Here is a 27,354-nt window from a genome sequence, read left to right as displayed (position 1 = left end):
AACATTAAATAATAAAAGCAAGAATAAAATGTGAATTCAACAACAAGATGGCACTTTTCAGGGCATCTGCAGGGGATATGTGATAACTATATATCATAACTTCATCATGCAAATGATGTAAATTAGATATTTTAGCTTGTCTTTATATCACATAATTCATATTACTAGTGCAATGGAATTGTGATGCACATAACATCAACATGGCTTCTGCCAAAGCTCATGTTAGCTGTGATGGCTTTCTTAGACTTTATAAATTCTTAATAATACAGGAAGTCTTCATTTAGTGCCTATAATTGGGATTGGCAGTCTGGTTGTTAAACAAAGAAGTCTCTAAGTGAAGCTACGGTCCAAATGCTTCTCTTGTAAGGATGAGTTCGTGATTTTATTTTTCTACAGCTCCTGGTCAGATCTGTCTCATTTTCAAACTCCTTGATGACTTATTCCTCCACACCAAAATAGATCCTGTTCTATTTCAGTTATTGCTAAGCTGGTTTACAGAGTTCTGATCCCTTTAATATAATTTCTTTCCAATATTCTGTGGATTGTAGAAAGAATAAGCAGAATGACTAAGCAATATGCTTCTTTCCTGTCTGTGTTTAAAAGACAAATCAGACAGAGTGTGGACTAGCATAAGGAAGACTTCATTGTCCAAGCTGCAGCTGAAAACTGGCTGAGGGATGGCTTTACTAAAATGTGATAAGATGCTGAAAAGGCCCATCAAAATCTTTTAGTTCAGAAACTATTCCTGCAAAGGAGCATATCCACTGTGACTAAGATATACAGATGGCATAAAAGAAGATGATTGATAACATTAGGAATTCAAATGTGCCAATGACATCTTTGTCATTTTAAAATAAACTCAAATGGAAATCACTTTTCAAAACTTTAACTCCACATGCTTAGGGATGAAATTTACCAGAGACAGAGAAAAGAGAACGAATTGCCATTCCTGACATCCTCACCACTGCATTGTATAATGCAGGATGCAAAACCAAGTATCCTGGAAACCCACCCACATGGACCAAATCTGAAACTTCCAACATCCACACCATACCACACATAAAATAAGCTGCACAAAAATCAACCGATACAAAATATAAGCAGCTCAATAAGAACAACTCCCCCCAAATTTCAATTTTAAAAAATTGCAACAAGGGAAAAACAGAAAACAAACGCCATAAAGCTTTTTGCCAGCTAAAATGTCATAAACTGAATAACCTTCATAATTTACCTCACAGATCTTGATAAATGTAATTGGAGATTTTTGTACATTTATACCAAGTTGGGAACATATTGTCTTTTTTGCCCAATTGTTATATAGAAAGCTGGCTGATGTTATAAGAGAGAACAGGGTCAGAATTTTGAATCCTTTCCCTTTCATTGTTTTGGGGAGGGAAGGAGAAATCGCATTACAGGTATTCCTAAATGACCTTCTATGACCACAATTGAGACCAAAATTTATGTTGCTAAGCAAGACATTAAAATGAGTTTTGTCCCACTTTACAACTTTTTTTTGCCACAGTTGCTAAGTGAATCACTGAAGTTGTTAAGTTAATAACACGGTTGTTCAGTGAATCTGTTTCCCCAGTCACTTAGCTTGTTGCAAAAGGTGATCACATGACCCTGGGATACTGCAACCATCATAAATACGAGCCAGTTGCCAAGTATCCAAATTGTGATCATGTGACTATCAAGATGCTGCAACAGTTGTGTGAAAATTGGTCATAAGCCATTATTTTCAGTGCCTTTGTAACTTTGAACGGTAACTAAATGAATGGTTTTAAGTTGAGGACTACCTGTAAATTTTGTCTTCCTCTAAAACAGGGATCACCAAACTTTCGGACCTCAAGGACCAGTAAATTCATAATTTTCAATCCCGCGGACTACTAATATGATCTGCCTAATGACCGATTGGGTGGGTGTGGCTAGGTGGTCATGTGACTGGGTGGGCATGGCCAACTCGATGCCATTCATGTCAAGGGATGCCTCACCAGCCTCTACTCGCCCCTCCTTTCCCAGCCACTCCTTGCCTACCCGCTTGGGCTCCTTAGGGCTCCAATAGGAAGCAGTTGTTGGAGCTAAGCAACCACCATGAGAAAGAGTCCATGGTTTGAGGACCCCTGATTTTTCTGCGGACCACCAAAATTTTGTCACGGACCACCAGTTGGTGACCGCTGCTCTAAAAGAAAAATATGGCACAATCATTCATCATTTGATATAAGATTTTAAAGATTTAACTGCAGTTATGCACTCTGCAGGATGTTAAAAAACTGGCTGGAATTTGAGTGTAGTTCATTAATTGCCTATAAATTTGCCAGAGACAAAATTGTTAAGATAAGCCATGTCATGAAAGGAGGGGTAACCAATGACCTTCTTGTGCTTTGCAGCCCCTCCATGAGAAGAGTCTGCTGGAATTTGGTCACAAAATATAATATAATATAATATAACATCAGAGTTGGAAGGGACCTTGGAGGCCTTCTAGTCCAACCCCCTGCCCAGGCAGGAAACCCTATACCATCTCAGTCAGATGGTTATCCAACATTTTCTTAAAAATTTCCAGTGTTGGAGCATTCACAACTTCTGAAGGCAAGTCGTTCCACTTATTAATTGTTCTAACTGTCAGGAAATTTCTCCTTAGTTCTAAGTTGCTTCTTTCTTTGACCAGTTTCCACCCATTGCTTCTTGTTCTACCCTCAGGTGCTTTGGTGAACAGCCTGACTCCCTCTTCTTTGTGGCAGCCCCTAAGATATTGGAACACAGCTATCATGTCTCCCTAGTCCTTCTTTTGTTAAACTAGACATACCCAGTTCCTGCAACCGTTCTTCATATGTTTTATCCTCCAGTCCCTAATCATCTTTGTTGCTCTTCTCTGCACTCTTTCTAGAGTCTCAACATCTTTTTACATCGTGGCGACCAAAACTGGATGCAATATTCCAAGTGTGGCCTTACCAAGGCATTATAAAGTGGTACTAACACTTCACGTGATCTTGATTCTATCCTCTGTTTATGCAGCCCAGAACTGTGTTGGCTTTTTAACAGCTGCTGCACACTGCTGGCTCATATCTAAATGGTTATCCACTAGGACTCCAAGATCCCTCTCACAGGTACTACTATTGAGCAAGGTACCACATATACGGTACTGGTGCATTTTGTTTTTTTGGCCTAAATGTAGAACCTTACTTTTTTCACTGTTGAATTTCATTTTGTTAGATAGCGCCCAATGTTCAAGTCTGTCAAGATCTTTCTGTAACTTGAGCCTATCTTCTGGAGTGTTGGCTATTCCTGCCAGCTTGGTGTCATCTGCAAATTTGATGAGTTCCCCATCTATCCCCTCGTCCAAGTCATTGATGAAGATGTTGAAGAGTACTGGGCCTAAAACAGAGCCTTGGGGTACTCCACTGCATACTTCCCTCCATGTGGATGTAGTTCCGTTGAGGACTACACGTTGAGTGCGGTTGGTCAGCCAATTACGAATCCATCTGGTGGTGGTGCTGTCTAACCCACATTTTTCTACTTTATCTAGTAGTAGGTTATGGTCTACTTTATCAAATGCTTTACTGAAGTCCAATAGTCAACTTTAAATCAATATAATTAGTTGGGAGGGAGGCTTAAACAATGTTTTTGTGTTTGAGGTTTCTAGAATAGAATAGAATAGAATTTTTATTGGCCAAGTGTGATTGGACACACAAGGAATTTGTCTTGGTGCATATGCTCTCAGTGTACATAAAAGAAAAGATACGTTCATCAAGGTACAACATTTACAACACAATTGATGAATTCTACACTCTAACCTGAAAACCACAGAAGAAAAAAATGCTGTAAATTTATATGGGCCACCCAGCATACTACGTAGGCCACTGGCCTATCTACTTTGCCTATGCAAAGATCTAAACATACTCTGCTCTGCACTGGAGTCCAGTCCTATGCCATACCCAATATAACATGCTCAACTGGGCAAGTTAAAGACCTGGCATCTGCACCACATGCTGTGTTTTAACCTTATTACTATTATTTTTTGTGAGTCATTGTATTTGAAGCCAGGTTGTTCACTTCGCTTGTAATTGAAAGTATTGTGTAAACATAGAAGACGGTTTAATTCAATAAACCAATTAAGCACCTTGTGTGAATCAAGTCCTCGTTTATTGCTGATGAAGATCTATTGCTTTTAATGTTGTTCTTGTCAGGAGTAGTAATGTTTTGATAAGTACGGAAATTGGTGGGGTTTGAAATCCATTAGTTCCTTTTCAAGAATTAGCCCGATACGTTATAATCACATTATTATACTGCTGATGGGCAAAGGCTTTTCTCTGAATAGCACTTCCTTCCATAAAATATCCCAAGTAGGATTACATTTACAGAATCAATGAGCCATACCTGGCTGATCAAAACAACCATAACTGGGAGGCAAATTATTTCCTACCTCCAATCTGTCCGTCCGCATTAGCTTCTGTGCTGCTGCTGCAGCAGCAGCAGGAACTGGCACACCAGGATTCCCTGCAACCAGCATTGGTGCTGTTGGCAAGATCTCTGCTGGGACCAAGCCAGGAGAAACTGGCCCCAAATAGGGGTTAAAGGCTGTTGAAGCGTTGGTGGCTAGGCTTGGTGCAACTGAAAACATTGGCTGGTAAAAGAGAAAGAGAGAGAGCGCAAGAGAGTCAAATGTAAATGGCAGTCCAAAAAAGCTTTATATGTTAAATCATTTTTGAAATAATGCAACATTTATGCATGCAGACAATGGTGTTAACTGACCCTCTCATAAATGGAAGCTTCCTGTTCAAGGAAGGCATTTGAGCCAGCAACTGATCCCAGGAACTGTAAGGGAAGGAGATAAAGTTTGCACACTACCCCTGTTCTGGACAATCAAGTCATGTTTCCACAATAGGTATGCAAGAACTGGTGCAGTAAGGGCAATCAGAAGGGAGCCTCCTTCCACTGGCAAAGGCATCTGAAGAGGAACTCATCCCAAAGCACAGAAAAACTCAGCATCTATACGCTTGGCCTTCCTTTGCAATAATTTACAATACGTATGATTCCTGCTGCTAGAATTGTAATGTTTGTCCTAAAGCTGTCTTGAAACTTTCAATTCAAATTCTCAAGTCCTATTCTGCTGTGAAAAGGTTTGGGTGTTGTAGTTTTTTTGCTCTATCTACCTTATTCTTAAAGTGTTTCAGCATTTTATTTGAATTTATTTTGGTGATGCTTTTCAGCTTTATTTTTGAAAATGTTAGAGAGTACTACAGTTGTTGCTGCTAAGAGTTCTTTTTCTCCCTCTCAAGTCTCCTTGGCAGCCCACGCTTTCCAATCAGTAAATGCCCAGTTAGAGAAGATGCTTCCTAATGTTTTGATTGGATTGTATTGAATAGAAATGTGAAAAGCAGGATAATAATACAAGAAGAAACACGAAGCATTTACAGAGCCTAGAATTTCTGTCGTTAAGTCATGATGGGCCTAAGTCAAGGCACCCATGTGATCATCCTGATTTTACAGCCTTTATTGTGGTGGTGGTTAAGCAAACACCATGACCATAAAGTGAACACTGCATTTGTTAAGCAAGTCAATGCATTGTTATGGTCATTTTTTGCTGGAAACTGTCCTTTTCAGCCACTTTCCTGCAAGAAAACCTATAGTAAACCATGTCACTCGACTGTGGGATGCTGCAACTGGCCATAAAGATGAGCCTAAGGTTGCTAAGTGTTCAGAATGTGGTCATGTGACACTGTGTGCGCGTGCATGCGTGCCACCAGAATTCTAGAATCAGGCCATAAGTACCTTTGGGGAATCCATTATAACTTCTAATGGTTGCTAAGTGAGGACTATCTGTACATACATCATTTGAAATCTTAGTACTTTAAAACAAGAACACAACATTTCATCTATTAGACTTTTTTGAATGTTTCCCTTTTTTCCCCATCAAACTGAAGGCTTTCAGAAGAAAAGGGCATGATAATTTTTATATATGACATTAATTACTTCAGCCTCAACTGCAGGAGATAAAGACAGCACTCGTTTCTTGTTAAGCTTTTAGATAAACTAATTAGTAGCCAATTGATGGAACTGGGCAAGGACCGTTCATATTGTACCAATATAATTCTTACAGCAATTATAAAAGAACAACATTTTTATTCTTTTCACAGAGCAATTAAAATGTAAGATGCATATACATTAAAATGGCACCTCTCAAAAGGTCTTTTCTTTTATAAAAGCTATTTATAATATTATTTGTAGGTAACCTCATACAAATCCTAAAGACTGAGAGAGCATAGCAAAGACAAATAAGGAAAATTTTCTTTCCTAGTCTCTTCTCTACACATATTGGATAATCTAATGTACGAATTAGAAGTACTTTATTGTTTTGAGTTATACTCCACTTTTACGTCAAAGTGAAATTATCAAAGTGGGTAACAAGTTTCAAACACACATAACACAAGGTGAAAATAGTTCAAAAGTTCCGGATGATTTATAAAGTCGGAATAAGATTTAGCTCCCAAAGCAGTCTGCATTCCAAAGTTGGATGATAAGGAAGAAAATTTAACCTTTGCCCTTCTATTACAGGGACTTGGCCCTTGTATTTCATTACCAAAAAGTGATCCATCACAACTCTTAAAAAGCTCTGGCCAGCATGGTAGGCTCCCTATCCACCTTGTACTTACTCTAGTTCAAGTGATCTGTTGTCTCAAAGATGCTTTTTGAAAAGGCAGCTGGACTGTTTTTCCCTGGAGAAAGAAGACATTTCACTTCTCATCCAAGAAGCTTCATTGGTTCCCGTCCAGTTGCTTTTTTGAAAATGAGACTATGACCTGGATGACTGAGAATCTCAACAGACATAAGTGATCTGCTGTTCTCTAGATGCATTAGATCTTTGTTTCCACAAATCCCACCTAGTTCTTTAGGACTGGAATTTAAATGCATCTGGAGAGAATCACGTTCAACAAGGCTGCATTATAGTTAAAAAGATAGAGTGAAAAGAAAGGCAAGCTTCTAACCTTTATTCTTGAAGTAACAAGTTTTTTTTCTAAGAATTTAAACTTCAGGTAGTCTCCGACTTATGTCAATTGGGACCAAAATTTCCACTGTTAAATAAGGCAATTGTTAAGTGAGTCCCACTCAATTTTACAACCTTTTTGCCATGTTTGTTAAGTAAATCACTTGCCGTTATTAAGTTAGTAACATGGTTGTTGAGCGAATCTGGCTTTCCCCATTTGCTTGTTGGAAGCCGGATAGGAAGTTACAATAGGTGATCATATGACCCTGGGATGCTGCAACCATCCTAAATACATGCCAAATGCCAATGAATTTTAATCACATGACCATAGAGATGCTGCAATGGTTGCATGTACAAGTATTTGTTGTAAGTAACTGTTACCATTACCTTTTATCTTCAGTTCTAAACGAATGTTTATAAGTTGAGAGCTACCTGTAAATTGTAGTTTAGCCCTCAATGTCTTTGGTTGGCAGACCAATTTTCTGGTCTATTTTTCTCTGGTTAGTTTTGCATACTTCTTCATTAAGATTTTCTTTAAATCCTCTTTTCAGATTTAAAAAAAAAATCTACATGAAAATTACGTATGCATACACATAGATACATAAGCACACAGACACACACATATATTTGGTGCTGAAGGCTACAGAGTCTTGCTAAATTCAAATCCAGAAAAGAAGTAAGTTTCAGTCTTTATACTGGTACTGGAATATCAGATGAGCTCACTTTGAAATGTAAATTTAATAGAATTCCAGAACTGTCCTATGCCCATTCTCTTTTCAACTCTTAAGAGCTTCTGGATATACTAGGATTGATCAAATCATTGCTACTGTTCACAACTCAATAAATAAACAATGATGTATCTTTTACGTTTAGAAATAATCAGAACTAATCTCTGAAGAAACATATGGATGGACTGTACTTCCTATGGAAGATCTCACAGCAAGGGAACTATTAAGAGCTAAATGATATACTGAGCTTTTAGAGAAAAACAAATGGAAGCAAATAAAGCCAATGTTTTGTGATAACCTAATTGCCAAGGGAAAATGTTTTCTAAAAATTAATAATTAGTTATCTTGTTAACATGTCCCACATTCTTGGCAATCTCATCTCCTTCCTACTCTTATTAGTGAACCGTTATTGCCGAAAATCCTTCTTGTATTGTAATATGTAAAATGCAGTAAAGGAATGAGACCCAGTGCTCAAATATGCTGATGCCAACTGGGGTCAAGAATAATGACGCAGGTAGCTAGGGCCTTATCAGAGAAGTTGTCATAAAGCCAGTTTGGGATAGTGCTTAAGATGCTGGCATACAAGCCAGGTGGCTGAGTTCTAGTCATGATTTAGGCATGAAAAACTGGTTGGATAACTTTAAACAAATCACTCTCTTTCAGCTTATATAAGGCTGTTGTGGGGGAAATAAGAGGAAGGACTACCACATGTGTTCATCACTTTGAGTTATTTAGAAAGTAATAAAGGCAGGCTAAAAATCTAATAAAGGTAAAGGTTTTTCCCGTCCAGTTGTGTCCAACTCAAAGGGCCGTTGTCATCTCCATCTCTTAGCAGAGGGCGCCAGTGTTGTCCAATGACATTTCTATAGTCATGTGGCTAGCATGACTATATAAACCAAGGCATATAGAATGTCATTAATTTCCCACCAAAGTGGTACCTATTTATTTACTTTCACTAGTATGCATTTGAACTACTAGGTGGGCAGGAACTGGGGCAAGGATGTGTGATCACACCGTTGTGCAGTGCTCGGGTCTTGAACCTGAGCTATCAGTTCCTGCTGACAAATGAGAGTCTTTAACCACTGAGCCAATGCATCCCGCATAAAAATCTAATAAATAAATAAATAAATAATGCAAGACAGTCAATAAAGAAGTCACAGTATTTTATGTAATGAGAGAAAAGGAAGATCAGAGTAATTCTGGACTGGTTGATGTGGATTAGAAAATTTGGTCTAAGTTACTGACTAGTTTTTCTAAAAAGAGTCCAAAAATCATAAGACACAATCTCAGAAGTCCCTAACATTTGCATGAATTAAAATGGAATTTTATACTGATTAGTATAATAGTTTCGTTAGGACACTTTTCTTCCCTATAAATTCTTTTGTTTTCAGCTCTTTAAACAAACTCTTAAATTTTCGGGAAAGATTTTGTGGGTACTTTTTTAAAAAAGAAAAATCAATTATATACTCCCAAATTCCACCTAGGCCAGAGGTCTACACTGCAACTGGCTTTGCTTTATGGAATGTGCCATTTGCCAGGAGTAAAGTTCATTTTAGCATTCTTTTAACTCCCTAACTCTCAGATTTCTGGACTGTCTAAGTAGAAACCCTGCCCACTTTGAAACCTGAGTGGCTTATTCTGCTGCTCTCCATCTTGTGAAGTTTATCATCCTTCACAAAACTTTCTTCTTGTATTTGCTTGCTGCTGAAAGATGCTTTCCAGATCCATAGACTTCAACGTAGGACTAGAATTGTGATCAGAATTTCTGTCACTAAGCAATGAGGTCTTAAGTGAGCCATCATGTGACTGTGACCAATTTTACAGCTTTTTTTTTTTTTTTGGCTGCAGTTGTTATGCTGTTAGTTTTGGCTTCCTCGTTGACTTTGTCCAAAGTTGGCTAGGAAAATCACAAATAGTGATGTCATACCAGAATGCTGCAACTGTCATAAATAAAACCAAATTGCGATCATGTGACTTCAGGCATAGTGCAATGGTCATAAGTGTGAGGACTGGCTGCAAGTCACTTTTTATAGTAAATGTTTGCTAAACAAATGGTCTTATGTCAAAGACAACCTAGAAGACCAAACAGTTTCCTCCTCCTCCCATCCTCTTAACTACTTTCTTTCCTGTCCAGGGAGGATGCAAACAGTGAACAGACAGAGGAAAAAATGAGTAAAGGAAAAAGAGTGCACTATGTGGAAGAAAGAATTGTGTACGCAGGACTTCTTGCTGGAGTAAAGAACTGTATGCAAGTACTTGTTACTTGTAAAGATGTTTATTGCACCCATAAACCGTTTGCTATGACTGGAGAAGATGAGGCTAAGGTTTATTAGTTTCTTGGGAAGAAAAGGGCACTCTGCTCTCCTTGGAAGCATTTTATGTATTGCTATGATTAATATTAAATATTATTACTGTAGTTTTTGGAGTAAAAGATGCACCGGAGTATAAGACGCACCTTAGTTTTGGGGGATGAAAATAAGAAAAAAGCTGATTAGTGGGTGAATCGGCCTCCTGGAATACTAATCAGCTGTTCCCAGAGGTGAATTTTAGCAACAGGTTCATTGGTTGTGAGCTCTGTGCCTTGCTTTTTTTTCTGCCTCTGAAATGTCTGAAACTGTTTCAGAAAAAACTTTTTTTTACTGTCTCTAAAAGCCTCCAAAACAGAGCTTCAGAAAAAAAGCCTCTGAAGCTCTGTTTCTGAGGCTTTTTTTCTGAAGCTCTGTTTGGAGGCTTTTTTCTGAAGCTCTGTTTGGGCGCTTTTTTTCTGAAGTTTCATTTCTGATGCTTTTTTCAGCCTCTGAAATCTCCATTTGAGAAGCTGGGTGGGGCTACATTTGGAGTATAAGATGCACCCAGATTTTCACCCTCTTTTTTGGGGGAAAAAGGTATGTCTTATACTCCCAAAAATACGGTATCTACTGGAGCTAATCTACAAATCTCTGAATGTATGTAGGAAACATCTATTAATAAATGTAATCATCAAACATTCAAGAAGGAAACATTTTTCACAGTAGATCATTTTTTACTTCAACAAACTAGTAGCAAAAGATGGAAAGCTAAGTCATCAAATAGAAGTATCCAAGGCAGGCCTTATGTGTTGTAATAGACTCAGCAAGACCTTATCTAAAGTAATAGCAATGTAAGACTTTATTTATGCTATTAAATTTATATCCCACCTGTTTTGTACATGTGAAATCAGGATACATAATGCTTCTGCAGCAACAGCCTAAATTTCAGTAGGAGAGGCTGATTCAAAAAGACCTTATACTACTTCACTGGGATATTTTCCCATCTACTGTATGTATTGACTAGCTTTGATTCTTCAAGTACTATGATGCAATTGAAGTTGCTGCAGCTTGGAGCCTGCACTAGTATATCCAAGACAAGTGCATAGTACATGATATTATGTTATGTTTACTCTCTCTTCCTTTGAAAATAAAATAACCCAATGATTAGCATAAAGAAGGTTTATGTATTTATTTGGGTTGGTGGTGGTAAGTCAACATTTAAACAACCTGACAGAATGTATTTGCAATAGTACAGAATATGAATGAAAACAATCCAACCACATTAGCATCATTTTCCTTTCCTGCACTGCAGGATATTTAATATTTTAAGCATCATTGCTCTGTGGTCTACAGTCAGATGGACTAAGCAAAAATAAGAAAGTTACCATGCTGTTAAAATGCAGCAGAAGAAAGAAATATTAACTTCAATGACTGCTGAGTCACTGTGTGTGCTTAGTGACTAAATCAAAATTAAGGTCCTCAATTCCCTTTTCACTATGCAGAATCATCCTGCTTCATTTTGCACAAAGCTCCTCATGTATAACGGATAATTTATGGCTGGTTTTCCCAGATGCAAGAAAAGTCCTCTCTTATGTCATTATGGAGGTTGAGGGAAAACAAAAAAGAGAAATCAAATTGTTTTATATAAAGGTCTCCCAGATGTTAGTTTACTATGACAGTATTATAAGAGATATAATGCTGTTGTAGTACATTTATCATTGAAAGAGAATGGGGCACTATTTCTGATTGATCGCCAGTCTTCTGGACAAAGACTGAGGTAAGCAGTCAGCTTTTCATAGCAATTTGATATGAGCCTGCCCAGATCTCAAATAATAAGTGGTGATCTGCTCTTTCAGGATCTTGTCATCTGCACTTTGAGAGATCTATTTGTTTTGGGCCCAAAATAAAGCCGTCTTGACACTGCTCTCAGCTATGGAATGCAGAGCCTTGGGAATTCAGCATGACTGTTTTGGATACCTAAGCATGAAACAGTTGCTGTTTCATTTGTTGTTCACCCTTCAATCTGTTCACCAAAACTCTGTTTACTGTTTGTTTGCTATCTTTATCCTTCCCTGGTTCATTTTAGTCGGACCTAGTAAAAAGGAGCAGCTGTACTGATACAACACAAATGGATTCATGGATTAGGCAGGGGACTATTTCACCTCTCTTTCAATCATTTGGAAGTCACTTTCTGTCAGCCCAACTCAAGGTTGTTGTGTGGAGAATATAAGTGGAGCAAGGAATATTCACCACTTTGAGTTATTTATAAAAATAATAAAAATGGGATTTAAAAAATCTAAAAATAAAAGTTCAGCAGAAGTTTTTGCAGGCATTGTTGATTCCTTCAAAAAATATATATATCTTCCATTTACGGTATGTTAAATGAAAGTGAAAAATTCAGGTTCTTTGGCCTAAAATAGTAAAATAGAAGAAATGAAGATTATGTATCACCAATGAAATCCCACAGGCCCAATATGAAAGGGTGATGTGATTTAAATGGCATATATGTATTTTAGGATAATATAATCTGTGTTCATATCATGGAAATGTTTGCTTAAGATTTGGTGTTTTCTCTACCATCAAGAGGAATTTACATCTTTGGGGGATAAGATGTGAAAATACTGTTTCTTTTTCACATTTTTCCTTTTACATGAATAGAACAGATCAAAAACTAAAGGCCCGTCAGGGGATAGACAAGTCACATAAGCAGGTATAGCCTCAGGTCTCAAAATAACATCCTAACCCTACATAAATCTATCAACTTCTCAACACCAAGAAAGGAGAACTTTTAGAGAATCAGATACCATCATTCAAGTATCCCTTTCATGCTTATTTTAAATGTCAGAAACCCAAGATGCAGGAATTGCTTCCAGAGAAAAAGAGGTAGAGCGAATGAACCTAAGTGCTCACTATAAATAATAACCACTTGGATATCAGAGTCAAGATTTTGCAAATCAAACGTGTACGGAAGGAAACATGCCATGCTGCTTCTGCTCAGACTCAACATGAATCCAGATGTTTGAAGTTTTTCCCCCAATCCCAATCCACATACATCTGTCCAGATGAGTTGGGACTGTAGGGCAAATCCCATGGTCCCAGATGTACTGGATCCTAATACATTCCTAATAATATAGTCCTAATACATTCGGAAATACCAAGCTGGAAAGAATTGGTACAATATTTCCTTTGGATCTCTTTCATGTCCTGTAGCAATTTTGTTTTTGGATATGGGAATACTTTTATTCTAAATTATGACATCTGATTTTTCTTTATGGTACTGAGAAACAATTGTATGCACTACCAACACATTTGATCCTTTTTTAAAAAATGAATAATTTATATAAAAAGAAGAAGAGAAAAACCTTAATAATACATTACCAATTAATAGATCATCAAACTATTTGTGCATAATTTGAAATATAGAAATTCACTAGGTTACATACAGATGACATTATGCCTTAAACAAACCCACTGAAGCCAGTGGGACATAGGTTAATAATGACAAAATTAAGCAATTTAATATTGCCCCACCCCCATTTATCTATTTTTGATTTATCTGAAGGGTAGCTCTGACTGGATCAAGCTAAATTGCTGAGTTCACCACTGTATTGAGCCACAGTGTGATTTATTTGAGTTTCCTTGTAATCTGTCCATTATGATTTATAAACTAGGGTTTACAGGTTACATTCTTATTCAAATGCTGCTTTTTTATTCAATAAACACGGTTAGGCAGACCGGGGCATAGTATAATGCTTGAGTTCAACTATAACTTAAATCAAGTTAAAGGACTTTTGTAATTAATAAGAAAAGTAGGAGAATGGCAAAGAACAGAACTGAGATATCATGACGTGCACAAACTTGTAACTCCTAAGCAGATGTTGAACAAAAATCATATACCTCATGAAGTGGAGCACAAACAATGACAGGTCCAGGGGTGCCGCTTGGACTGCACTCCTCTTGCTGTAAGAGTATCAAATTGAAGGACCTGGATTATGAAACTTCTGTAGTTGAACATTGATCAAAATCAAACTACTCTGATATTTCTGTAACTATTTTAGCACTGAGAACATCACTAAACAAACAGGAAGAGCAAACTATGTATTAAGCAAATCTTAACAGCATGATCTGCATATTATTTTCACAGTGAACTGGAACGAAAGTAAAGTTGGTCGATCTGCTATGTATCTTCTGCTCTTATCCTGAAACTGCCAGGCCCCCAAATGAAAAAAAAACCATCTAAAAATAGAAATGAGTAAAGTCCCATCTGCTTTCCTTCAATTCAGTCACTTTTTGCTATCAAAAATAGAGACTTGGCTTTTATTTGTAATTGAAGGGGGAAATCTGATAGGTATAACATGTTGCCCTTATAGGTGGGGTTCAACTCAAGGCAAGATACTTAGAAAATAGCAATCTTTTGAGTGAAATCTGAGGTTTTAGAGTGAACTGAGAATGCATCACATTAATAATCAATCTCTGCCTTGGGCTATATATTTCACAACCTGTCTTACTGCTTGGTTAGAAATTATGGGAGACACAGTGCTGTCACTGCCATATATTACCCTTTCCTTCCTTGGAAAGGCTAAATAAATCATGTATTTATAGCGTGTGCTGGCTCATCTATGTCTCATATTAAAGCCAGCATCAATGGGCACTTGCTGCATACAAACAATGGAGACGAAAGATAAACACCTATCACTGTCTGCTCATTTGTTTTGGCTTTTTGTTCTTTGTTCTGGAAAGTAGGTAGAGGACAAATGGCTGAGAAAGAATGACTTGAAAAAGATAGAAAGATTACTCTTGGCCTCTTGTCTAGGTTCCCTCCAGTCTCCTGCCTCAAACATGAAATCTCCTGCTCCCACAAACATGAGTATGCAAAGGAGCAACAATGTCAGAATGCCATGAGGTGCATAACTTTATAGAAGACAACATCTTCATAGTGTTCATGATTGGTAATGCAATGATTCATGGATTGCATAATGATTGTTAAGGCATCAGCCTAGAAACGGGGATACTACGAGTTCTAATCCCCCTTAGTCACAAAAGCCAGGGGTGGACCTGGCCAGCCACTCTTTCTAAGCCCAATACATCTCACAAAGTTGTTGTGGGGAAATTAGGAAGAAGAGCTGTTGGCTGTTTGATGCCTTGAGTTATTTATAAAAAAATAAAACAAAGACAAGGTACAAATAAATAGAATGAGTGTGATATCTGTTTTACATACATGTTCTACTGCATTAACAAATGTTTCCTGTGAGGCACCTCTATGCTGGAACAATTGAATAAATTGTTAATAAATGAATTATATTGTTAATAAATTAATCTATAATAAATATAATGCATTACTATATGAATTGATTGTATTTATTCTATAGGATTTTATGCAAGCAAAAGCACTAATTTCTGGCTATAAAATATAACTTTTTAAATGTATGGAAAGCATGTAATTAGTAGCTGGGATTTTCTGACCTGAATATAGAAAAGCCAGAAGTTAACATAACTTTTAAACAAGATGACCTGAAATATGAAAGTCTGAGTGAGGTATTTTAATCATAATAGCTGCCAATCCAGATGTTGCCAATCCTGGACAGATTAAAAAACAGACAAACTGATCCTGGGAGAGGCAAACAACAGAGCAAGCGCTGAGTTTGCCATTGTCGTATGATTCAAAAACGAACAAACAAAATTGGCTGGATATTATTGTCTGATAGAAAAATATCTGGCTGAGAAGCCAAACTGGATTTTCTTCTAGGTGAGCATGGTATCTTTCCATAATTTGTATTATATTCTCAGTGAGTTGAAAACATTGGACAATGGATGCATGCAAATAATTTAATCCCCATTTAAACTCTTCTGAACTTGGGGATTCTATTAATGGGAGCACAACAGAATAGCCAAAGATGCTTGGAGGATACCAGAGATAAAAGACCTAATTCGTGTTATATTTTGACCAGAGCCTTCAAAAAACTTGCACAATCTTGTATCAAAGGTGTTTTTTTTCCTTTTCTTTTCATTCAAAAGGCAACTGGACTGTTTTTTCCTTGAAGAAAAAAATGTTTCACATCTCATCCAAGAGAAGTGAAAGGTCTTCTTCCTCCAGGAAAAAGCATTTCTTCCTTAAAGAAAAAAAAGATAGTCCAGTTGACTTTGGAAAAAAACGAACTCTTGAGAAAACCATGGCCTGGAGAACCTCCATAGATCTGCACAATCTTTGTGTCTGGCCCAGTCCAGATTTGTTGACTTCCTGATGATAAAAGCTGTAAAGGGACAGTGTGTTTCCTCCATTGTTTTGCTAATGACAATCCAATGATGGAATTCAATGGTCGACCAAAAACAAAACAAAACATGGCTCCTATCAAAATAATTTATCCTTTATGTTCTTAGTCATATTTGAATATGATTATAACCACCAATTTTTATCAGATCGGTTTGCCTTCCATGGTTCTTCACATGGTCTGTACCATATCTGTAAGTTGTACTTGGTGCTATAGGATATTGTTTCCTATGTTAAACGGTCATGACAGTATCCAATAAAGTGCAGCTAACAATGGAAAGAAGTTTTAATGGGTTCGTGCAGAAAACGGATGAAGGCTGGTTGTGGTGGTGATAGGAGAGACAAACTTATTTCCAAAGCAGATCAAGGCTCTTTTAATGCAGGCAAAGGAAGATGTTACCCAACTCCCACTTGTATATATCAAATAAAGATCAGAGACTATATTATACTAGGAAGAACAAAACAATAAGGCAAATGAGTTAGATACAAAATGCAGTAGTTGGATCACTGCTAAATCTGTGAAGAACTACTATATTATACTTTGTAGCCCTGATTTACTTAAAGCCAAAAAGCACACATACTTCTTGTTTACATCATGGAAGAAAAGGAACTCTTCGTATTATGCCCCTTCAGTTATTTTAAGTTTATTTAATTAACTTTAGTTTTGAAAAATGAAATGTGTGCATCGAATGATAGTATGATATGGTGATAGCATTCCAGTAGCACATTACTATTCATATGAAATCAAGGCTTACCTTTATTACTGTCAATTTTATTCACTATTTGGTATAAAGTAAATACTTTATTTGGCATAGAAATGTAAACTCTCTGACAGTCTATGAAGGTACATTTAATCAGTTAATGTGAGGAACACATTACTTCCAGCTGACAAAGGAAAACAGAAAGAAGACCCAAAACATTTTCTCACCTTTAGTGTTTGGTATTGATAAATGCAATCAGTGTCGATGAAATATGCAGATCCCTCCCCCCCTCTTTTTTGGAATGTCTGAGGGATATGGTTCTATGAAGAAATAATAATATAATAATAATAGTAATAAGTTCACTACTTAAAATATTAAACTTAACCATTAATAATCATACTTAGTTAATTGAAAAGGATAAAGTGATGATACTAAGGTTTTAGCTGTGATTAAAAGTTATCATTCTAATAAAACAAATAATAAATTATAGGTATCAGAATGGAAAACCTATGGCTTTCTAGATGTTTTTAGACTCCAAATTTTCTCTTGCATGCAGCCTTTTTCAATCTCTTCAAGATGTATTTGGCTATTGATGAGATTTCTGGGACTTGAAGTCCCCCCTTGTGGAAGGTGTCAAATTTAGGGAAAGTTGCTTATTCTAAAGAATCTGCAAATGGGCATAGGTTCTCCATTCCACATTAACATGGTATCATTGGGAAAATGTTGTATCAATATTCCAGCCGATCACTAGCAGCTTCGTAAATCAATTTAAAATAGGGAAACACACAATAAAGACAGGTTTGGATTCACCTCTGCTTTTTATAAGCCTTTCTTTAAATCCCATTACTTTTCCATTATGATCTTAAATTGATGACAGCATTTTGCAATAGGGACTGTGTGTTGCAAACATGCCAGCAAGTGCTTTTAAATCTATATAGGGGATTATATCTATATTTTCTAGCTGCATCCAAACACAGCTAGTTTTGGATAACAAAATTTCAGCTTGTTATTTCAGGAATTTCTGCACAGCAGTCTGAAGAAAATTCTTTGAATTACATTTCAAACTGAAGTATGATTGAATTGTGTTTAAATATTAGCAAGATAGAGCTATGTCTATTTTACTTGTGAGCTCATAGAATAAAAGACTTCTTCATGAGGAAATAACTTTACTTCCAGTTATGTCCTGAAGTAAAATTTCTTTCAAATCTTACTTGATTTTTAAACTTCAAAACACTGCTATGCTTAATATAACTTTAATAGTATTCTTTCATTGACTGCTTTCTTATTTACCAAACATTCAAAGGATTTTGTTGGCATGTCCTTTATTTTTTCCTTCCAATTTATGATTACATGAGGTATCTGTTATCAAATGGCTTTTCATTACTCTTTTAAGCTACAAGAAACAAGGCAGATATAGCTCAGTAACAAAATCTCAATTTAAAAAATTCTGGAAAGGGGATTAACTCCTTGAGTTCTTGGCTGAAACCAGTCAAAATGAAATGTACAAGTTTAGCATAACGATGTTCTATACACAGTTTACTCGTTTCTATGGAAATCTCTTCTATCATTTAGCACAGGAGTCTCCAACCTTGGCAACTTTAAGACTTGTGGACTTCAAGCTTTGCTGGCTGAGAAACTCTGGGAGTTGAAGTCCACAAGTCTTAAAGTTGCCAAGGTTGGAGACCCCTGATTTAGCAGAAAGAAACAAAAAAAAATTTTTTTTCAACCCCAGTCCTTAAATATTCCATTTAAAGTTTCTTTTTTTAAAAAAATTATCTGCACATTTTGGAAAAATTCAGGATACTGAACGTGGTAGAATGTATTATTCATCAGCTGCATTGCTGTCACAGTGGAGATGTCTGACTAGTTACCTTATTATTAGTTTAAAGGAAGCATGTTTCAGTTCACTACTCCTGCCAAAGCTGATTTGTTTATCCTGCTCATCAAATTTATAAACTAAAAACAGAGGATTAAAACCAGGCTTTCAAAGTTGCAAGAACAATTCCAACTCTACCAGTCTATAATAATTTCTGGAAAACTTGAAGTATTTATAGCTGTGTCCACAAATCAGATTAAAGTCAGGACATTTGGAACCAATCTGGTATGTTGAGTTGTTGCTTGCTACTTTTCTTACAGCTGGATACCTCTTAAAATTAAATTATACTTGTTTTAACCAGACTTACATGTAGGTCATTGTGCAAAAATATCAGAGCTTAGGACTGTCTTACTAACCCTATTTATCATGCAGTAGTTCAATTAAACTCAATGGCTCTATTTTGGAATAAGTCCAAGATATGTCTAAGTCAATTAAAGCCAAGGATGTAAGTTACTGTTTGCCCTGAAACAAAATCTAAAATTGGATGTCCCAATCTAAGCATCTTCTTCATGAAGGAAGGGAAAATGCTACTAATGGATACTATATCACATTAAACTTACTTACCACTCAACAAACTGTTCTTGGCAAGTATCATATTTGCAACTCAGCCCTAATCCTCCCTCTGAAATCCTTTCTCTTGATATCACTATCACAGTACAGGCATATGATACCATACTGCATTTACTCCTAATTTTTCTTTTGTCTTCTTTTCCAAGTATGAATGAGCAGATGTCATAGGCCAAAATAGTTCTACATTCACCAACAAGAAACCACAGAGGGAAAATGATGGGGAAAGACCATGGCAAAGATAATGGAGGACTGATACTAACATGAAGATATGAAGGGTGGGACAATGAAGAAGAAAGTAGGAAGCAGAAACAAAAGGGAAAGAGCTTCAGTGTTTAGGTGGGTAGATTGGTGCCTCTACAAAAAATAATAATAGTAAAATGATGTACTACTGCCAGTTATTCTGGAAACTATATTGCTAGTTACTCTCTCTTGCCAAATGATGGAATTGGATCCTCTGGTGCTGTCTAAAGTGGCCTAATATTGCCACATTGTACAACTACGTGCAAATATAATACATAGCACGAGTGACAGTAATACTAGTGCAGATTTTTACAAAAAAATGTTACCCAATTTTGAGCCATATATTATTCTACATGAGTTGCTTTGATATTAATCAATAAAGTGTACTGGATGCTAGATACCTGAGTTGCATCATAAAAAATTCTCCCTCTCTGTTATTCTCCCTCTTCTGTTATTTATCTATGATGGACAATATCTGACTGCAGTTGCAACTTTTGCAAGGCTGTTTTTCCATAACAGAGACAGTGGCTGTCACATTGGAACACTAATGAAGAAGAGTAAATCAATGCTCACCACTGGCTGTAATGGGGCACCAGGCATCATGGCATTGGCTAGTTGCATTTGTTGGGCCAGCATGGCCATGTTCTTCTGCTGAATCAGGTTATTGCGGCCATTGATCTCCAACTGTGTTTTTAAGTGTGGTGGTGGGTGAAGATATTTGCAATTCTCCCTTGAACATCGTCCCTGAAATACAGGAAAGCATAAGAAAAATGATTAGTTTTGCTTTGTTTGCTGTATGAATTATTTTTATACTATTAGATGCACATAATCTACACATATTACCTCCTTGGGTACATTTTATTTTTTCAGCCCTGTATTAAGCATAGCTATGCATAATGAAAACACAAACAATACACATCTTTACAAGAAGTTGAACAACACTAAAAACAACAACAACCCTACACTATGATACTGGTGAAAAAATCATACAGCCAGTTATTATTAGTTACTCTTACAGTTTGTACAATAGTAATAATGATAGCAATTTTAAATTGTGTGTGCTTATCACCAAGTTCAATACAGTTAAATAAATAAATAGCCACCTAAATGTGGGAATAAAATATCTGTAATTAAGGTTTTAAAGAAAAGCTAATTGTAATGTGTTTTTTTCACGAAAAAAAACACAAAATATTTAAAATCGGATCATTCTCTGTAGATGGCAAAACAAAAAACCATTAGCCTTTCTCCAAATATTGGCAAAAGATAGCTTTGGGATGAGTACAAATATTAATAATTTGCATTCTATGCTGGCTGAAATACAAGAAGCTCAACCCAGAAGTCCATGAAAAGTATCTCGATTCAATTAAGTGCAAAGTAGCACAGCCATCCCCACACTGACATCAAACTCAACGTTAATAGTCCTGCCAGTTCTATGGGTACAAGCAAACAAAGCTCAAGACCTCAAGACTTGTGAATGCTAAATGTCATAAATGAGGCATATATCCTGAAAATAGAAGCAGACAACAAAATTATTGTTTTCAATTATCATAAGTAAATGGGCAATAATGGTGCAGGATCTAATCTGAGTCAGTCACCAGGACCAAATGTTTATTCTTATAAGCATTCAGGCTCATGATGGAGCCCATCATCAGGGAACTTCTCTCTGTCTCTATTATGGGCTCCAGCATGAGCCCTAAAGCTTGGAAGTGACTGGCTCAGATTGGATTCTGCAACATTATATATTTGCCTTCACTAGAGGGCAATAATGGTATCTATTTCCCCAGAGACATACTTAAGACGAAGGCCTTAAAGAAACCCAAATGTCTTCTTGGCTGAACAAATAGCATAATCTGAATAATTCCAATTCCTTTCCTAGAGAAATAATCTAGTAGTGGCCATGCTCTGATCCTTTGAGGTTCAAAGAATCATTAAGCAAATAAAGTATTATGTAGTTCTTTTGCACAGAAAGCTCCCACACTTATATTTGTTGTTGTTGCAATGATCCAACTCAGCACTCTTTTTTTGTGTCCAAATACAATTGTTCACTTCTCCCCATCTGGCTCTGTTCTTGCCAGACAAATATATTTGACTAGCCAGTTAACATTTGCACAACAGAATCTATGATCATGGGATTTTATATAATTATTTTGATTTTGTGGAGATAAATAATTCTAGTAGTACTTGTCAATCCAACCAACTGTATCAATATGCTTTTCAAAATACTATAAACACTATCAAATTATATATGTATGTGTGTGTGTTTGAAATAAATTAAAATAAGAAGGATATATAACAACATTATGAAAAATAGAGAACATCCACTATATAATAAAATAAATCTGATATTAATGTATAGGCAGACAGACAGATGATAGGGCATGCCATATATACACTGACTAGTGGAGAACCAATACTTTTACCGCACAATGTAAGTAAAGGATATATAATAGCATCCGTCAACCTCATGAAAGCTGAAGAAGTTAAGAGTGGTTAATGTACCTGAAATTTCTGAACAACAGAGTCAATGGTACCAAATTTAGGACTGTTGCATTATTGCAAGTATGAATGACCTGTGCTCTTAATCTTCATGTGGTTTTCCTTGTATCTAGTTTACTCCCCAACCAGTTCTGATTACACCATTACATTACAACTGTGTCATGGCTAAAACTCAGCAGCTGGTTTCTGCTACTTTGGAGGGAAGGAAGGAGGGAGCTAATAAAGAAAATGCCGCCCTCATTCATGAGTGTGATTAGGCCCTAACCACTTTGCAACCTCTGATCATGGACTGTAGCTCTCACTCCACATTATCTAAACATGATATTAAATTTGTCCTCCAGACACAAACTAATAATTTATTTCTGCATCATAAATATGGAGCAAAATTCTGATAAGGCACAGTACAGAATTAAAATTCTAAAAACTAACGGCTTATAAGTAGATTCCAAATACAATGTGCAAGGTCTAAATTCAGGGTTCTTTTTAAAAAAAAAAAATCTGAGGACCACAGAATAGTTTCCAGACGAAAATTCTTGGCAATGAGCTAAGCTTTTTCCCCCTTAGTAAGGAACAACAAAAGTACAGGAAAGGTTGCATGCTGACATAAGTCCCACCCCATTTTATCAAGAATTTCAGGAGTTTATTTTTAATGAAAAAAGTTTTGCAGCCTGAAAAGTTTGAGAATCTTTAGATTAGCCCACATCCCATCACATAAGCACTGAGAGCTAGGTATTAATACAACTATTATGCCACTCTTTAAATATATATTTCTGCAATATGACCTAAGAGACTAAACAGAGCTTCCCTGCCAAGTTAACTTAGGTATACAAATAAATCCAGTCACTTAAACACAGACATACATTTACATAAAATGTCTAAATTTAATACCTGAAGGTGATCCTGTTTTGTTTTATGGAAACAATTATTCAGAATTGTGATCCGTTTCCATTCTTTTAAAAAACCCTCTCATCTTTTTTCCAATGAGAATTGTTAATCCATTTAAATACAGAAATGTATCTTTCTTAGAATGCATTCTCTTTGGCATAAAATCTATACATTTCCAAGATGAGTCTGAAAACTAAGCCCTATGACCAATGATTAAAGAGTCATTAGAGATGACTGAAGGGAGATACAATGGTAGTTTTTCAGTATCTGTAAAGCTGGAAGGAAGGATTTATTTTGTATTTCTCCAAAGGGCAGGGATATAACTAACAGGTTTAAAAGTATAAGGAAGTAGGTTTAAGATGACACATAACAGTTGAGCCTTTCTGACTGAACAAGATATCATTCAGTAGCTCAGGCTGACACATGAAGTGATCAGTTTTCCACAATTCAAGATCTTCAAATAGAAACTAGGTGGTTTATATGTCAGTTATGGATGGCTGAATGAAACTGGGGTCTCCAACTTGGTCCCTTTAAGACTTGTGGATTTCAACTCCCAGAGTTCCTCAGCCAGCTTTGGTTGGAGATCCCTGCTCTAAAATATCTTCCAACTCTATGAGTCCAATGTACTAATAAACATTTTAAGTTATATGAGTTTAGCTGCATAACGCTATGGAGCCTTTTTTTGATCCTATCCCAAGCTAAGCATTTTTAACAACAACAAAAAACCTATCTGGAAAAGATTCCACTGAATTTACAGAGTTTTGTTCAGAAAAGATGTGTATGGAGTTGCGCTCTTATTTTCCATGGCTTTCAGTACTGTATTCTCTGAAATGTTACAGTAAATGTTGATTTTGTTTTTCTAACTAAAATCAGATGTTTAACTTTGCTATGCACTAAAAAAAAGTGATCTCCGGAATATAATGTAGAGGTACTATTTATTACTTTGGGGACTATATCGTTGATAAGTATTAAATTTGTCTTTATGTTCTCAGAACAACTATACATTTAACAGCTCGGTAGCAGTACAAAATAAGTCAAAAAGTAAGAGGAAAAAAATTGGCAGCAAGAGTTTATGATCTATATTAGGTCAGATAATATGGACAAATCCAGAAAGATAACAAATAACATTTATAGATTGTTACAGAAGCTTGTTCCTTTTCCTATCTTAACCTATAGCTACAAATCATCTCTATTTTAAGTTTTCAGTGCAAAAGGCCTAAAAGCAATGTTACAGATATCCACATTTCACTTTAGACTTTTAAACAATGTTTTCTCTGACTATATATAGATAGTCCATGACTTATAATAGCAATTTTTGTCACTTAAACAATGGGGGTCATAAAATCTGACTGCACCGCTTAGCAATGGCAGTGCCTGCAGTCCGGGTCATATGGTCATTAGATAAGACAACTTCCTGCTAGCTTCCCACCAACAAACTGTGGGGAAACTGGCAGACAGTTGCAAGTCTGCAGGCTGGCAGGCAGGTAATTGGCTGCTACTGGGCAGGCGGGAAGATGCAAGAGGTGTGAGGGTGCAAGAAGGAGCTACAAGGACAGTGCACAAGAGGCAAGTAAAAGCTTGGAGGGGATGTTAAGGCTGCGAGGAAGGCAGTGCTTAGAAAGGGTACATGGGCACTCATACATCACAAGTGCAAAGAATCTCAAGGAATGTGCACGGGTGGGGGAGTCTTACCCCAGTGTCTTACAATCTTCCCTGCTAACTTCCCCATTGATTTACCAGGGAAGCTGGCAAGGAAGATTGAAAATGGCAATCATGTGATTGATGGGCACTGCAACTGGTCATTAAGTGCAAGCCCCAAATTGCAATCACATTATTGAGGTTGACCAAATCCTTTTATAAATATGAATGCATCATAGATATTTGGAAACTGATTCTAAAATAAAATATTTATTTGCATTCAAATAGCTGATTTGTATTTTTGTGTGTGCTTTCTCTAAGAACTATATAAGTTCCCATTAGAAAATGAACAGTAAGGCTGTATGGTATAGTGCAAGACATGCACTATAGAATAGATAGATAGATGGCTGGAACTCTGTGGACTGCTCACAACACCATTCATTCAGTGTCATTGTAACTATGGTCGCTGAATGAATGCCTATAAATCAAGGACTACTTGTAGCCACTAACCAGCTATATGTTCACTTTGAACAAATAGACGTATTAATAGAAAAATAGCAGAGCTCCTGGCCTCTGAAGCTGATTTGGAAGTAATTTTCACCTTGTATCAAGCCATATGGATACAGAGGTACACATAATTCTGCAGATTGACATATCTGCAATGTAAAATAAAAGTACTAGTTAACTGAAAATATATTTGCCTCTTACTCATCATTCAATTTATTCTGAGAGTTCCTTATAGTTCCAAAAAATCAATACAGGTATTCCAATAAGTATTTATGGACATAGAGTAAAATCATTTTGTAATGAAGTAACTGCTAAACAAAATCAGCTTGAATAGCTATAGTAAACTCATTTGCCTAATTGTTTTAAGGCTGGGCAATGATGGATCTTTTTTAGATAAGTTAGAAGGCAAGAGGATGCAGAGGAGGTAGAAGAGATTCCTGTTCCTGGTATACAAATATGCAACTATATACCAAAATTCTGTTTTTACTATTTTCCCTTTTTAATGACTATTCATAAATTTATGATCACAAGAATGTTGCTAAAAGAGCATGTCCCGCTGGTTGATGAAATATTAGCAAGTGAGATTTCTCTAAAGGACAGAGACTATAACAGCATGGGTTCCCAATTATAGGATTTATTCATTCATTAGAATATGATATTTTTATTCTATACTCTTCCACAAAAGAGGTTGACCAAATCCTTCCATAAATATGAATGCATCATAGATATTTGGAAACTGATTCTAAAATAAAATATTTATTTGCATTCAAATAGCTGATTTGTATTTTTTTGTGTGCTTTCTCTAAGAACTATATAAGTTCCCATTAGAAAATGAACATGAAGGCTGTATGGTCCAAGACATGCACTATAGAATAGATAGATAGATTACATCTGTACAGGAACTTCTGTAGAAGGACAACCTTCTTAAATCTTCTTTTAACTCTCAAAGTCAAGTGAGCCATTTATTTGACTTCACAGTAAAAAAGAAAGTTATTGTATCTCCTATTAAGGAAACCAAATTTAGAATTACACAGACTTTGCTAGACTAGGTTTCTCCGTGAAGGTTTACAGAATGAGCCTTTTCATTCACAGAAGATGCTAGTGATCCAATAAATGTTTCCACAAACAGAAACAGAAGAAATATGCCAATCCTGAAAAAAACTGTATGGTGCTTGGAATAGGTGAAAATAACTTTTCCTATTCCATGAATGGAAATCTGCTTAAAGAACTCGGCATTTAATCAATTGGCTCTCTTCTGTCTTTGCTTAAAATTCATCACATGTAATCCAGGACAGCACTTTTAATTCCAACTTGATCTGAAATCTGAAAACGACAGCAGCAGTGAAATTTCTCAGGTCCCAGTGCATATATCTTGAGGCTAGTCTCTATGTTAATCTTCAAAAGCAATTTAGAAAACAAGCTGCAAGATTCCAGTAGCAGAAAAGTGTTGGGTCTCAGCAGAAGAACTGGGGAACTAAATGAGAAGAATTGCAGAAGGTAGAGTGTATGAAGTACAGCCTTTTACGTAAGAACTGCATGGCATCCTTAACATAACCTCCCTTTCCCATACACTTACAATGTGCTTTTATATATTTTATTACAATAATCAAAATGATATATAGTACAGCAGCCTAGAATCTGGACAACGAAAACATTAAAAGAAGCAGACAATTTGTTAAAAAAGAAAAAGCTGCTTTGTCTAATGGATGATGTACTATTTTTATCTTGCAGAAAAGCTATCATATTGCAGGTGCATTAACAAGTTAGTATTTCTGTTTGAGTTGCATATACTGCAGAGAAAGTCAGTGGCCCTAATATCTCATGTAGGCAGATCCCCGTGAATATTGCAGAAAACTCACACAGCACAGAGAGAGCTAGTAAAGTCACAACATATTTGCTCCTGACTTTGATGGATATAGATTCTAACCTTGGCCTTAAAATAGTAGAAAATATTTTTAAAGGTCATAAACAGAATAGTACTAAAACAAAACAGAAAAAGCAGAAACAAGATATCCATAAGTAGCAATATTCACTGCTACTACATGCTTTAGAATTCAAATATTTCTAATGCTATTTGTGGAAATCCTGTACTCCATATACTTAGTACCCAAGGGGTTCAACATCAAGCAAAACAATTACCCTTATAATGTAACTGCAACTTCGCCCCACATCTTC

The 27,354-nt window shown here is 36.3% G+C and overlaps 1 protein-coding gene across 17 annotated transcripts in view; it reads right to left on the bottom strand.

Annotated features, from left to right (window-relative positions):
• MBNL1 (muscleblind like splicing regulator 1) overlaps positions 1-27,354 on the bottom strand; it is a 206,839-nt gene that overhangs the window by 29,683 nt on the left and 149,802 nt on the right. For 7 of the 17 annotated variants that reach the window (XM_058188667.1, XM_058188660.1, XM_058188658.1 and 4 more), the window contains 5 exons: positions 20,227-20,397; positions 17,195-17,287; positions 13,896-13,958; positions 4,750-4,812; positions 4,421-4,621 (listed from right to left, as the gene is read on the bottom strand). In XM_058188667.1, the coding sequence (XP_058044650.1) occupies positions 4,421-4,621; positions 4,750-4,812; positions 13,896-13,958; positions 17,195-17,287; positions 20,227-20,397 (591 nt within the window). The remainder of the gene's footprint in view (positions 1-4,420; positions 4,622-4,749; positions 4,813-13,895; positions 13,959-17,194; positions 17,288-20,226; positions 20,398-27,354) is intronic. The other 10 variants (XM_058188674.1, XM_058188670.1, XM_058188669.1 and 7 more) reach the window with 4 other exon arrangements.

Source organism: Ahaetulla prasina, chromosome 6 (assembly GCF_028640845.1).
Source record: "Ahaetulla prasina isolate Xishuangbanna chromosome 6, ASM2864084v1, whole genome shotgun sequence".
Taxonomy (NCBI): domain Eukaryota; kingdom Metazoa; phylum Chordata; class Lepidosauria; order Squamata; family Colubridae; genus Ahaetulla; species Ahaetulla prasina.
This window is presented reverse-complemented; position numbering and strand designations above follow the sequence as displayed.